The following is a 14,871-nucleotide window of genomic DNA, read 5'->3' as shown; positions in this document are numbered from 1 at the left end:
CATGGATTCATGCTGTTGGAGCCAAATTCTGACCCTACCTTCTGTGTGCAGAAATCAAGATTCATCAGAGCAGGCTATGTATATCTAGTCTTCAACTGTCCAGTTTTGGTGAGCCTGTGTCCACTGCAGCCTCAGCTTTCTGTTCTTGTTGGACAGAAGTTGAATCTGCCATGGTCTTCTGCTGTTGTTGCCCATCCATCTCAAGGTTCAACATGTTGTGCATTCTGAAAAGCTTTTCTGCTCACTATGATTGTACAAAGTGGTTATCTGAGTTACTGTAGCCTTTCTGTCAGCTCCAACCAGTCTGGCCGTTCTCTGTTGAACTCTCATCAATTAGCTGTTTCCATCCACAGAACTGCCACTCACTGAATGTGTTTTTCTTTACTGCACCATTCTGAGTAAACACGAGACTGTTGTGCGTGAAAATCCCAGGAACTCAGCAGTTACAGAAATACTAAAACCAGTCTGTCTGGCACCAACAATCATGCCACGGTCAAACTCACTGAAATCACATTCTGATGGTTGATGTGAACAATACCTTAAGCTACTGCCCCAAATCAACATGATTTTATGCATTGCCCTGCTGGCACATGATTGGCTGATTAAATCATTGCATGAATGAGTAGGTGTACAGGTGTTCCTGATGTGTACTCAGTGAGTGTGTAATATACAAGCAGGAATGGTAAGTGACAAAGAGGGAAAAGCTGTAAGGATTGAACGTGGGGAAACAAATTCAAAATGAATGGTAGGAAGCAGAAACAGCAAGCAAAAAATATGGGCGAATATTGTGTATTAAATAATAATAATAATAATAATAATAATAATAAAGAAATGGTACAATACTTCTCAGGAACCATATTACCACTTTTTATTCAAACTAGAATGACCTGTTTCAGAATATGTATATTTACATGTGAATTATTCATGGAAAATTAAAAGCTATATTTTTTTTCCATCTATATTTTTATAACAATAACAACTCAAACAAAACCAAACATTTTTGACTCGTTGTTTGATGGTTTGAAATGTAAGCAATTTAAATTCTTTTAATGATAATACAAAAAAAAAATCCATTGAAAGTAAAAACTAAAAGCCAATCCACTGTACCCTTGTACAGTTATAACATACAGGGACATTAAAAACAATTTCTAGGGTTCAACATATCTGCATACATATTTGTAACAACAGGTACTATGACATCTGCAATTACATTTGAACAAATGTATTCAGGGGTTAGTTTTTGGCTTAAGATTTAGCTTTTTTTTATGTAATCAGTTTTGGCTAAGCATAAGTGTATGATTTTTTTATTTTTATTTTTTTTAAAGCACAGAAAATCAGGCTGGGCAAATTCCATTTTTAAACACTACAGTGAGGGAAAGATGCATTTGATCCCCTGCTGATTTTGTACGTTTGCCCACTGACAAAGAAATGATCAGTCTATAATTTTAATGGTAGATTTATTTGAACAGTGAGAGACAGAATAACAACAACAAAAAAAATCCAGAAAAACATGTCAAAAATGTTATAAATTGATTTGCATTTTAATGAGGGAAATAAGTATTTGACCCCCTCTCAATCAGAAGGATTTCTGGCTCCCAGGTGTCTTTTATACAGGTAACGAGCTGAGATTAGGAGCACACTCTTAAATGGAGTGCTCCTAATCTCAGCTTGTTACCTGTATAAAAGACACCTGTCCATAGAAGCAATCAATCAATCAGATTCCAAACTCTCCACCATGGCCAAGACCAAAGAGCTCTCCAAGGATGTCAGGGACAAGATTGTAGACCTACACAAGTCTGGAATTGGCTACAAGACCACTGCCAAGCAGCTTGGTGAGAAGGTGACAACAGTTGGTGCGATTATTCGCAAATGGAAGAAACACAATAGAACTGTCAATCTCCCTCGGCCTGGGGCTCCATGCAAGATCTCACCTCGTGGAGTTGCAATGATATTGAGAACAGTGAGGAATCAGCCCAGAACTACACGGGAGGATCTTGTCAATGATCTCAAGGCAGCTGGGACCATAGTCACCAAGAAAACAACTGGTAACACACTACGCCGTGAAGGACTGAAATCCTGCAGCGCCCGCAAGGTCCTGCTCAAGAAAGCACATATACATGCCCGTCTGAAGTTTGCCAATGAACATCTGAATGATTCAGAGGACAACTGGGTGAAAGTGTTGTGGTCAGATGAGACCAAAATGGAGCTCTTTGGCATCAACTCAACTCGCCGTGTTTGGAGGAGGAGGAGTGGATGGGTATTCCAGCATGACAATGACCCAAAAGCACATTAAGGTCCTGGAGTGGCCTAGCCAGTCTCCAGACCTTAATCCCATAGAAAATCTGTGGAGGGAGCTGAAGGTTCGAGTTGCCAAACGTCAGCCTCAAAACCTTAATGACTTGGAGATCTGCAAAGAGGAGTGGGACAAAATCCCTCCTGAGATGTGTGCAAACCTGGTGGCCAACTACAAGAAACGTCTGACCTCTGTGATTGCCAACAAGGGTTTTGCCACCAAGTACTAAGTCATGTTTTGCAGAGGGGTCAAATACATATTTCCCTCATTAAAATGCAAATCAATTTATAACATTTTTGACGTGCGTTTTTCTGGATTTTCTTGTTGTTACTCTGTCTCTCACCTGTTCAAATAAATCTACCATTAAAATTATAGACTGATCATTTCTTTGTCAGTGGGCAAACGTACAAAATCAGCAGGGGATCAAATACTTTTTTCCCCTCACTGTATACCCTTTTTTTTTTTTTTTTAGATACTATTGGACACCAATTCAATATTTCAGTATACAATACTAGCTAATATTCGTACAGAGCCAATACAGAGATTTAATAATTGCATTTGTAATTCTAACCTGCACACAACAAAAACAAAAATTTCAATACTAATATAGCTATTGCTCTGAATTCTTCTGTTAAATAAACTCCACTTGGTTTTAAGTTAACTACAAATTTTGGATACAGTGGTTACTTCCTGGACAATTTCACCCTGCCTTTTCAGTCAGCTGTCCTTCTACTACTGTTAAATTTGCACAATTTTAAGGTTAACAATAACCTTTTTTTTTTAAACCTCTTGGTCAGACCAAGTGAGTGTATATTAAAACAGAAGGACAGTAGTGTACATTCAGGCTAGTGAAACACCATAAAAATTCTCCTCAAAATCTGGGTCATTCACCCAAATATAGTCTCTTGCCACTTGACAAAAGATGCTCCATCTCTTCCAGTTACACCACCCACCAGCTCTCCTAAAATGCAGCCCGTTACACAAAAATTCCTGAGTCCAAATCACAACGATAAAAAAAGCTTTAAATAAAGATAGTGCAATTGTAAATCAGTATTTCTTGCTCCCTTTAAACAACAGATAATGAGATTATAATGTGCAATAAATTCATTTGGTTTAAAGCCCAAACGCAGATACACAAGCTGCATAAATACAGGTGGTTACTGTGGTGAGGGTTGACCTCTAACCCTTGGTTGCAGCACGGCTGAAGCTTACAGACACCAAGTGAGAAAGGCACCCTGACTCCAAAACAGAGCTCCGTCTGTCTCTCTGATGCAACACAGAGTCGGTGCTTTCAGGTCAGACGCTCTGTTCTCTCTCTATGACATGTTTAGGAGTGGGAGTGATGTATTCGCGGTCTGCTGTGCCCTGTGCAACTATTTTATGCTGACATAATACAATGTGTGTGTGTGTATCTGCTAGCTACCCTCTCCATGTATGGTGTGAGTGTTTACCCAGTCCTTGAAGCGACTCTACCCAGACTGGCCTCACCATACTGGGTCTGAGTCGAGGCCTAGATACACCAAACTTGTCTGCACTGCAAAGAGCCCACTCCATCTTCTCTCTCTCTCTCTCTCTCTCTCTCTCTCTCTCTCACACACACACACACACACACACATACACACACTTCAAGCACCAAATAATTCTCTCACCATCAATCCTCTACATTCCATAACGAACTCAGGCCAGTTGAACTAAGAGTCTACAGCTAGCATTTGTTCCAAGGTTAACTAGACCCCTAATACATGCATCCACAAGACTCCATGTTTCATCAAGGGGTGAAAGGGAACACGCTTAATAAGTCAATTAAAGGGAGGACTTTCAGCTGGGCAATACTGAACCAATAAAGTTGGGTTTTTTTTTGTTTTGTTTTTTTAAATCACTGACATTACCAGGAAATGTGTTTGTTCATTCAAGGCCACAACAGAGTAATAGCAAACAAACAAAAAATAAATAAACACATAGCAGAGACTCTGCTCACTCAAAGACCTGACCTCTTGATCAGTCTGTACTATTTGTATACTGACCTTGAGTTCTGTAGTACATTTGCAAATTTACTTTGGTATCTGGACAAATACAATAGCACACTCACAGGCCATCTGAGCTAGAGTCTGCTAAATAATTCAACTTAAAAGAGCCTAAATAAAATACACAAAATAAAGGAATCCAAATGGCAGCGTTGGCAGTGGAATGATGACAATAATGGCGTGCAAAATAAAAATAGTGAGTCAGCTCACATGAAGTGACATCACTGCCAGCTGATGGTTAGATGGTGAAGTGAATGTTTGGGTTTTTCAACAAATAATTTAATTTCTCTTATTTTTCAAGTATGAAACCAGTGGCTACAGCACCAGTGGCTCCTCTGTGCTTTCCTGCTCCGTGGCAACTCGCCCTGATGAACTTAGTTTTGCTGAACTTTAGCGGCATGCTCTTTTTCAGCCTTCTCCTTAGCTTTTTCCTTTTCCACCAACTTCTCCTCTTTCTGCAGCATCAACATGATATCCGCCACTTGTGCAGTGGAGATGTCCACATCCTCCTTATCGATCAGCTCCACCACCTAAAACACATATGTATACACACGCACAAAGAGATCAAATAATGAAAAGCTTAATGAAATCTATAGCATAGCATATGTACGGTATATTATTTCAATACACTTTCACAATACACTTTTCTGAGATACGGATGGGAGGGATGACATACTCTCTCTCCCTTGGAAATCACTAGCAAATCACAGATGTCTGTGAGCTCATGTATGGAGAACAGGGCAGATAACACTTCCTTTGAGTGTATTACACTGTATTACAATGTCTTGGAGGAATCACATTTTAGTGTTCACCCTCCCTGGTTGCTAGCTGTCATATGATAGGGAAGACTTGGCTGATGGGTGAGAATTGGCAGGTGACCAAATTGGGGAGAACATGAGGGGGAAAAGGATATTTTATATGTTCACTGTTATTATTTTTTTTATATATATACCTAAACCATAACATTCAAAGCACGGACAGATGATGTGAATAACACTGATTATCTTGTTACAATAGCACTGCACAGGGGGTGGGATATGTTAGGGAGCAAGTGAACAGTCAGTTCTCAAAGTTGATGTGTTGGAAGCAGGAAAAATGGGCAAGCATAAAGATCTGTGCAACTTTGACAAGGGCCAAATTGTGATTGCTAGATGATTGGATCAGAGCATCTCCAAAACAGCAGGTCTTCTGGGGTGTTCCCGGTATGTAGTGGTCAGTACCTACCAAAACTGGTCCAAGAAAGAACGACAAGTGAACTGGCGACTGGGTCATGGGTACTCAAGGCTCACTGATGCGCATGGGGAGCGAAGGCTAGCCCACCTAGTCCGATCCCATAGAAGAACTACCGTAGCACAAATTGCTGGCTATGATATAAAGGTGTAAAAACACACAGTGCATCGTAGCCAGAGTGCCCATGCTGACCCCTGTCCACCGCCGAAAGCACCTACAATGGGCACGTGAGCATCAGAACTGGACCATGGAGCAATGGACAAAGATGTCATGGTCTAATGAATCACGTTTTCTTTTACATCATGTGGACAGCCGGGTGCATGTGTGTCGCTGAGATGAGATGGCACCAGGATGCTCTATGGGAAGAAGGCAAGTCGGCGAAGGAAGTGTGATGCTCTGGGCAGTGTTCTGCTGGGAAACTTTGGGTCCTGTCATTCATGTAGCTGTTACTTTGACCCGTACCACCTACCTAAATATTTCTGCAGACCAAGTACGCTGCTTCATGGCAACGGTATTCCCTAATAGCACTGGCCTCTTTCAGCAGGATAATGCACCCTGCCACACTGCATAAATTGTTCAGGAATGGTTTGATGGTGTTGATTTGGCCTCCAAATTCCCCAGATATCAATCCGATCCAGAGTCTGTGGGATGTGCTGGACAAACAAGTCTGATCCATGGATGCACCACATCGCAACTTACAGGACTTTAAGGATCTGCTGCTAAAGTCTTGGTACCAGATAGCACACCTTCAGAGGTCTTGTGGAGTCCATGCCTCGACGTCTCAGAGCGGTTTTGGTGGCACAAGGGAGACCTACTCTATATTAAGCAGGTAATGTTATGGGCTGATCGGTCTATACTTTACATGCTCTTAACTGTGTGTAGCGCTTTTGTCAACTTTTATTGTTTTACATGTGCTTTACACATAAAATGTACTTACTTACTAAATAAAATAAAAGAAGTGTAATTGTTATGGTGAAGCTTTCTGTAAGAAGGTGTTTTTTGAACATTTATGGACTCTCCACTGCGAGCTGTTAGTAACAGTAAAGTTTATGTTTTCCAACACAATCTTGTTGTTGATTATCGTCCTGTAACAGCACATCCTGTCATGTTTTATTCCTTACATGTCACCCACCTCTATCATGGCATAAACTGTTACCTTGATAACATCGTCAATGTCTATCTTGCCATCCTTGTTTTCATCCAGCGCGTCGGCGATGCTGAGTAGCTTGTGCTCTGGAATGCTCTGGATCTGCCTCAAAGCAGCAATGAGCTCATTGATGCTAATCAGGTTCTCCCTACAGGAAAGGAACATGCAGCATACAGGAAACAGTTACACACTAACATAGTAGTGAAGTAAAACGATGGAGGAGGAGCCAGCTGGGCAATAATTCAATCTCATGCAGATTATTGTATAAGAGGTTCCCAAACCACTTTGCACAACTTTTAGGTCATTTCTCCGTGTAATGGACCGATTATATTGATATATTTTGTGTATTTTCCTTCTCTATATAAAATGACATTTTTAAGTGTTTGGGGAATAATTGGTTGTACTTGAGCAAACGATAACATTTCAAAACATAAAACATGCTTGGAAATGTTATTTCTCACTTTAGCACAGGAAAAAGAAAGCAATTACATTTTGTGTGAAAAGTTATTGATTTGTTCTGTTATCATCAGCACTGAGAACAATAAAGTGGTGTAACAGCAAAAGAATTTTATCTATGATGACACCGTTTCTCAATAACAGACCTGAACCGTGGTTTCATATTTCACTTGTCAAATACGCAAGATAAGATGGAAATATTAGTTGGGTGTAAACTGCCAAACCAGACCTGAATGACCTGAATACTTGAGTGGATTGCAGCACAATCCAAAACTCAAGATCACACAACTACAGGGTGTCCCAAAAGTCTCCATACATAGTGGAAATTAACACTTTTTATCTAAATGTCTTCCAAACTTTGTTTATATTATATATCTTACCTTTATATGTTTTTTTTTTTTTTAAATATTATGCATTATATTATACATGTCGTGAGGTTGCGATGGACTTTAACAGGAAACATGGCAAGCACATCACACACACACACGACACGGCTGCCAAACGTCTTAATAAACTCAAAACGACTGAAAGTGTTGTGGACCAATTGAGACGTGGACGTCCATCAACATCCACTGACGAAGCCACAACCGACGTGGTGCTGGCAAACACAGTCCTATATGTGTGGAGATTTGGGACACCACGTATTTTCAGGCATTGAGAAACAGTGCTAGGATATTAATCATAAGACTTTGCATCCACAAAACAAACTAAATTAATTCACCCATTAGCACCAAGTTAGTAATTGACAAGCAAATTAAATTGTGTCAGACCCCGATCCAATAAACTGCCAGAATAGGCTTGGAAAGGAACCCAGGAAATGTATGTTAAGGGCTTTGTGACGCAAAACAACCCACAGACGCCCAAACAGCTTTCCTTACCTCTGTAAGTCATTACATTTCTCAAAGAATAATCTATTTAAAAAAAACAAAAACAACAAAAGATGAACTATTAATTAAATCCAGAACCTCTTATATAATTTGCTCTGTTGAAGCTGTCCTCCCACCACCATTGTACTGAGGAGCACGTAAACACCACATTCCACAATGCATCCGTGTATATATATATATATATATATATATATATATATATATATATATATATATATATATATATATATATATATATATATAGAGAGAGAGAGAGAGAGAGAGAGAGAGAGAGAGAGAGAGAGAGAGAGACTTGCTCCGTGTCTCAATTCGTTCCCTATTCGTTACATGGCGTAATACTTGGGGTGTAGCCATTTTGTAGTCTTATCCGAATTCTCAGCAGAATGATATTCCCTGGATAGTTCACTATATTATTACTCCTAGTGCACCATAAATCCAGCGTACAACTGAGGCACACTTCCACACTAAGTGTAATGATTTCTTTTAGCTCATTTACAAGTCAGGATGGATACCGGAGCTGCCAATATAAATCAAATCTTAAAGCCTTAAAGCAAACAGGTGTATTTAATAAAGAACATTGCTTTTATTACTTCTGTATTTTTGTAGTTTCAGTTTATTGCCTAATTTACAACATTTGAATTGTTGATATAAGGGTGGGCTACTATAAATCCTTTCCAGAGTATTCACTCTTTCAGTGCTCTGTATCGCTTTCTAATGCCATACACCATGCTCTATATAGTAAATAGTGAATGAGTGTGTAAGGGAGTGATTTCAGACATATTGTAGGACTATATGCAAAAAAATTAAAACTAAAAATAAAAATAAATTTGTAAAACTATTTTATTCCAAAACGTTCGGTTATTATTGGCCGGTAATTTTGCATTGCTAAAGAGAGATACATCATTGACAGTAGATTTAAACTGTGTATGCATGGCATAGGCCACAAAAATAAAAACTTGCACTTTCTTTAAAAAACACACAAACATTAATTTTATACCGATTTCTATTTATTATTTACTTTCAGCAAATATTGCTAATATTTAGCTCAATTTCTTATATATATATATATATATATATATATATATATATATATATATATATATATATATATATATATATATATATATATATATATATATATATAAAGTCTACAGACCCACTCTAATTGCACGTTTTTGTGATTCTAAAAAAATGAAAGCAAGATAAATGATGTCTGAACTTTTTCAACCTTTAACATCATATAGCAACCAACAAAATTCAACTGAAAAACAAATAGAAGCGTTTTAGTGTGAGGGCGGAGCTGGAGAAGAGTGTGGGGGCGGAGCTGAGGAACAGTAGGGATGCTCCGATCAGGATTTTTGCAGCAGACACCGATTACCGATTTCTTGTCATCAGGATCGGCCGATTCCGATTGTTCAAGCTATATATAAGTGTTATATAAGCTTTCTGTTGACCGTCACTGTTAACCATTTTTTCAGATAAAGTAATACCACAGATGTTGGTTATATTATTTATAGTAATGTTGTAGATTGTTGTTTTAATTGAGAATCAAATAAATAAACACAATAAATATTCATTTTACAATGAACATTTTAATAGGCCTTTAAAAATACATGGTGAATGGAGAATTTTTCATTGTTTCTTGAGACCTCGTAATAATTCCACACTGGTGATTATATGACTGCAGCGTTAAGTTTAATGTCATCAAATTGTGATCGGTTTCGTGAGATTGGACAAATTTAGAGACTACCAATCGAGTCATAGAACATGATTACCGGCCGATACCGATTGGCGGCCGATCGATCGGAGCATCCCTAGAAGAGCGGTATAAAAGAATTTCCAAAACATTACATATAACATGGAACACCGTGAAGGCCATCATCAGTAAGTGGGAAAAAAATGGGGCACCACAGTGGCATCACTAAGAACAGGACATGTCTCCAAAATCAATGAAAGGATAAGACATATCAAGAAGGCTGCCAAGAGACCTACAGTAACATTAAAGGCCTGCAGGAATATCTATTAAGTAGCTACTGGTCATTCTCTACATATGATAATCTCTCAAATTCTTCAAATGTTTAGGCTATGGGGTGCGGTGGCTAAGCAGAAGCCCTTTCACACAAAATAAATATCTAAGTGCACCTAAATTTAGCCAAAACAGCATGGCAAAATGTGTCATGATCTCATGCGACCAAGGTACAACTTTTTGGGCGTAATTCTTAAAGTCCCCATGAACTCAAATTCTCAACAAAAGTTTTCTGGCATTTAGTATGAATATGATTTTCTGTCCAGTCAAATGCCCTTTAGAATCTGATGTGACCCGCCCCCAATAGTTGTAGGTTTCCTTGCTGCGAGGTAAGCTAAATGCTACTGGCTATTTAAAAAGGGGGAGGAGCCACTCAATACGTCATGCCCTGACTTCCTGTTTCAGTGGAAGTTACATCAACACATCGAGTAATGCTTCACGTTTCAAGGCACTTCACGAGGACTTTAAAAGATGTGTTTGGCCGAAAAATAAGAGTGCTTATCACCCAAAGAACACCATACCCACTGGGGTTCTAGTCAAGATTGAGGGAATCATGGATAACTCCAAAAATCTATTTATTTCTGCAAAAAAATACTGCAGCACGATAACCACGCAAAGCACAAATACAAATTTACAAAAGAAACTGCTTCAGAAGAAGAAAATCTTTTAGAATGGAGGAGACAGAGCCCATATCTAATATCTAAATCCTATCAAAATCCTGTGGAATGACATGAAGATGCCTTTGTACTTTGATAAATCTGGGGCATTTCTGCAAGGAATAAAATTGCCAAATGTTGGAAGACTCTTATCCAAAAAGAGTGAGTGCTGTCTTACAAGCAAAAAGTGCTTCAAGTAAATATTAGTTAAGGGGTGTGAAAACCATATTACATATATTTTTTTGTTAGGACACTGAGTGTAGAACTAAAAAGTGAACAGTGTTCACTTTGACATCCCACAACCTATATGCACACACATCCATAATACAAAGTGCTCAGAGACCAGCAAAATATTCTGCCACATACATACATACATACATATATATATATATAATATGTGTATATATATATATATATATATATATATATATATATATATATATATATATATATAAAATCATACTTTCTTACCCAACTGGTGGTGTGGTTCCACTGTCCATCTGTCCATCCAGCACCAGCTTGTCTTTCTCTAACTCGTTTATGATCTTATCCATGCGGCCGATCATGCGGTTCACCCGGCGTGACAGATGTTTACTGGCTTTAGACTCTTCCACCTCTTTCTCCTGCCCAGTTTTAGAAAGCTCTTTCTTTATCTCCTCCAGATCCTGACATACAACAAAACGTGGGATGAGCGTAAAGGAGAGGACATTCCTCCAGAAATTTTCAACTGAAAACCCTTTTATTCTTTTTAAGGTCAATTACCCAGCTTTGTCACAGTACTATTGATCAAGAAGAACAAAGGCTGCACATGCTTCCTCGAGGGTACATGAAGCTTATTATTGTCATTTTTTTAAATGGAAAAACATATAGAATTGCCTCAGCATGTTTAGAGGCAAGAACTGTTTACTCCAATTATTCCCCAGTTGCCTGAAGGTATAGACTGAACAGCACTACAAAAGTGAGACAGTGACCTCTATTGTGCAACCCAGTGCAACCCTCTCAAATTACCTGCGTGTCTGGTTGTCATCCCTGAGGCTGACGAATGTGAAAATGCACTGCTGAGATTCACTTTCGACTTACTGCTAATAACATGGACAGGATTTCCCGTGTTTCTAAAGCATACAGTCAGTTCCAGTTTCTTCCCAGAGAAATTTGCAAAATGTGCCCGTTTGTCCGTCCCTCTCACCTCACAGTATTCCTGCACGTCATCTTTCAGCTCCTCCAGCTCCTCTTTCTCTTTTGTCAGGAGTTTTTTCTGTTCCTTCAGTTTGGTACAGGCATCACTCAACATGTCAATCTCCTCCTTAGTGATCTCCTCTCCCTGATGGAGGGAAAAGTTTACACAGGATTTATTTTAGACAACCATGTCAGTGCCCACTGACACAGACAGGCATGGAGTGTGTGAGCAGAAAGGAGAAAACACAAACATTCTACAGTAATTGCACTAGGAGACAGTCATACATAAGGGATGTGATCATAAAACCAAAAAACCCCCCAAAAAAGCCAAAAAAAACCCCCAAAAAAACAGATCTATATAACAGAAATAGGTACGGTAGCACAGAAGGTGAAGCTCCACGGTCCTGGGTTTGATCCCGAGTTCGGTTTTGGTGTGTGTGTGTGTGTGTGTGTGTGTGTGTGTGTGTGTTACCATCCTGAATATGGATAGGCTAATGAAGATGAATGAATGAATAACAGCAATGCAAATTTAGCAGGAGGACTGGGGCTGGGGATGCAGTAAACGGAAAGCAGTTACAGCAGGTATATACACAGACACAGTGGAAAGAAAAGCATGCTTAAACACCAACAGCTACACTGGGTATTTCTGCTCCTCGTTAACCGTCTAGCACTACTCAAGCAAAAATCACAATTTGATCACTTATCTGGAGGATTTTATTAATTATTAGTTAAAAAAAGTTAAAAATTCTAATACTGAGGAGCAGAAGGGCCAGCGTGCTCTTGTCCGGATGGAAGATACAGGAGTAGAGAACCTTGATGCGTAGATACTTCTGCCACAGCTCAAACTGACAGCAGCATGAAATAAACAAGCCAACATTACACAAGCTCACACATTACACACAGTGCACAAGCTGAAGACCTCAGTTTCAGGACCTGCATTAAAGCATATCCTGGAACAACAGACTAACAGACATGATGGTATTTGTAGGTTTTTGAGGTTGTAGAGTTATTTATTGAACCAATAGAAAGTGTGTGCAAATGATGCTTTCCAAGAATGTTTTGATCTGAATCAACTGGCTAGACATGTAAAAATTATAATCTATAAAGAAACAACATGTTTTAGCACTGTTATTACAGAATATCACAAGAGTCATATCTATATCTCCATCTATATATCTATCTATCAATCTATAGTGTGTATATATATATATATATATATATATATATATATATATATATATACACACACACACACACATACATACATACATACATACACACACACACACACATATATATATATATATATATAGATTATATCTTTTCATGTGACAACACTGAGGGGTGTACTCACTTTTGTTGCCAGCGGTTTAGACATTAATGGCTGTGTGTTGAGTTATTTTGAGGGGACAGCAAATTTACACAGTTGCACAATCTGTACACTCACTACTTTACATTGTAGCAAAGTGTCATTTCTTCAGTGTTATCACATGAAAAGATATACTCAAATATTTACAAAAATGTCAGGGGTGTACTCACTTTTGTGAGATACTGTGTGTGTGTGTGTGTGTGTGTGTGTGTGTGTGTGTGCGTGCGTGCGTGCGTGCATATATATATACACACACACACACACACACACACATATATACACACACACACACACACACACATATACACACACACAACCGGTCAAAAGTTTAGACACACTCGTTTTTTCTTTTCATTTTCCACATTTTAGAATAATAATAATAATAATAATAAAGTCATCAAAACTATGGAGTAACACAAACGGAATTATGGGAATTATGTTGTGTTAAAAAATCCAAAATAAATCAAAAATAATTTAGTATTTTAGAATCTTCAAAGTGGACGCCCTTTTTGCCTAGAATTTCCAGAAATGTATTCTTGACATTTTCTCAACCGATTTCTTGAGGAATCTCCCCGAGATGTTTTTTAAACAGTATTAAAGGAGTTCGCACTTACGCTGCACACTTATTGGCTGCTTTTCAGAATATTTCACTCCAACTCATCAGTTTTAAAAAATATTTTTTTGTAAATAAAATGTTAGTTTTCTAATGAAAGAAATAAATATGTTGGCACAATTAAACTTTTGTCTACAACACTGATTTCAAACGTTTAATCATACACCTTCAGATCAAAAGGTTTTTAAGATCATGAGAAACATTTCAGTAACGAGTCTCCAAACTTTTAAGCGGTAGTGTACACAAAACTATTACTTATTTAATTAGTGCACATTTGCAGCACACAGACTCTTTAAAATCATAACACGACAATACGATGCACGCAGTTCAGGTCTGTCTGAGTAAACCCGTCTGTCTTGAGTCACCAGGAATGGTCATGCTAAGAAATCTTATCAAGCACAATAGACCAAAAGCTTGAGTGTTATAGTATGTGAATCTGTCTTTCTGTGTGTTAATCATACCTTAATACCTTCCAGCACTGGTGCTGTGTCTCGTAATGTTTCAGAGTGAATAGCCACGTCTACACTGTGCATAGCAAGATCCGCATCTACCTGCATATCGGCCTCCACATCCTCCTTCTGCAAACAGAAACCTTCCATTAGCGTTCCACATCGAATCTGGGTGTACGTACCATTTCTTAATACAAAAATTTACTGTAATTGCATTAAAGATACATGTAATCGAATTTAAAAATCACATGTTCATCCATAATCAAATGAAATAAAACAAGATGTTTTAAAAGTGAGCCACAGTACACACTCACTAAGGCTGTTAAAGACATAGGCTCACCCATTCTGAGAAAATGATTAAACATTAAAAAGCCGAGGTGTCAAACTTAGTTCCTGCTCAGGCCATATCAGATTTTTTGCATGTCCTCAAAAGGACCATAAACTGCAAGGCAAATTCATTTAGTGCAGCTACTGGGTTATTTAATGCACAGAGTCCTCCAGAATTACTGCCACACTTCGTACAAACATGACAACATTATTGATAC

General features: G+C 38.4%; 1 protein-coding gene across 3 annotated transcripts in view; it reads right to left on the bottom strand.

The window, feature by feature from the left end:
• Positions 1 to 854: 854 nt before the first annotated feature.
• Positions 855 to 14,871, bottom strand: part of letm1 (leucine zipper-EF-hand containing transmembrane protein 1) — a 32,096-nt gene continuing 18,079 nt past the window's right edge. For 2 of the 3 annotated variants that reach the window (XM_017464601.3, XM_053679630.1), the window contains 6 exons: positions 14,339 to 14,455; positions 11,906 to 12,040; positions 11,191 to 11,384; positions 8,029 to 8,061; positions 6,704 to 6,842; positions 855 to 4,847 (listed from right to left, as the gene is read on the bottom strand). In XM_017464601.3, coding sequence (XP_017320090.1) covers positions 4,692 to 4,847; positions 6,704 to 6,842; positions 8,029 to 8,061; positions 11,191 to 11,384; positions 11,906 to 12,040; positions 14,339 to 14,455 — 774 coding nt within the window. In that variant the 3' untranslated portion in view covers positions 855 to 4,691. The remainder of the gene's footprint in view (positions 4,848 to 6,703; positions 6,843 to 8,028; positions 8,062 to 11,190; positions 11,385 to 11,905; positions 12,041 to 14,338; positions 14,456 to 14,871) is intronic. The other variant, XM_017464602.3, reaches the window with a different exon arrangement.

This window comes from Ictalurus punctatus, chromosome 3 (assembly GCF_001660625.3).
Source record: "Ictalurus punctatus breed USDA103 chromosome 3, Coco_2.0, whole genome shotgun sequence".
In the NCBI taxonomy this organism is placed as follows: domain Eukaryota; kingdom Metazoa; phylum Chordata; class Actinopteri; order Siluriformes; family Ictaluridae; genus Ictalurus; species Ictalurus punctatus.
This window is presented reverse-complemented; position numbering and strand designations above follow the sequence as displayed.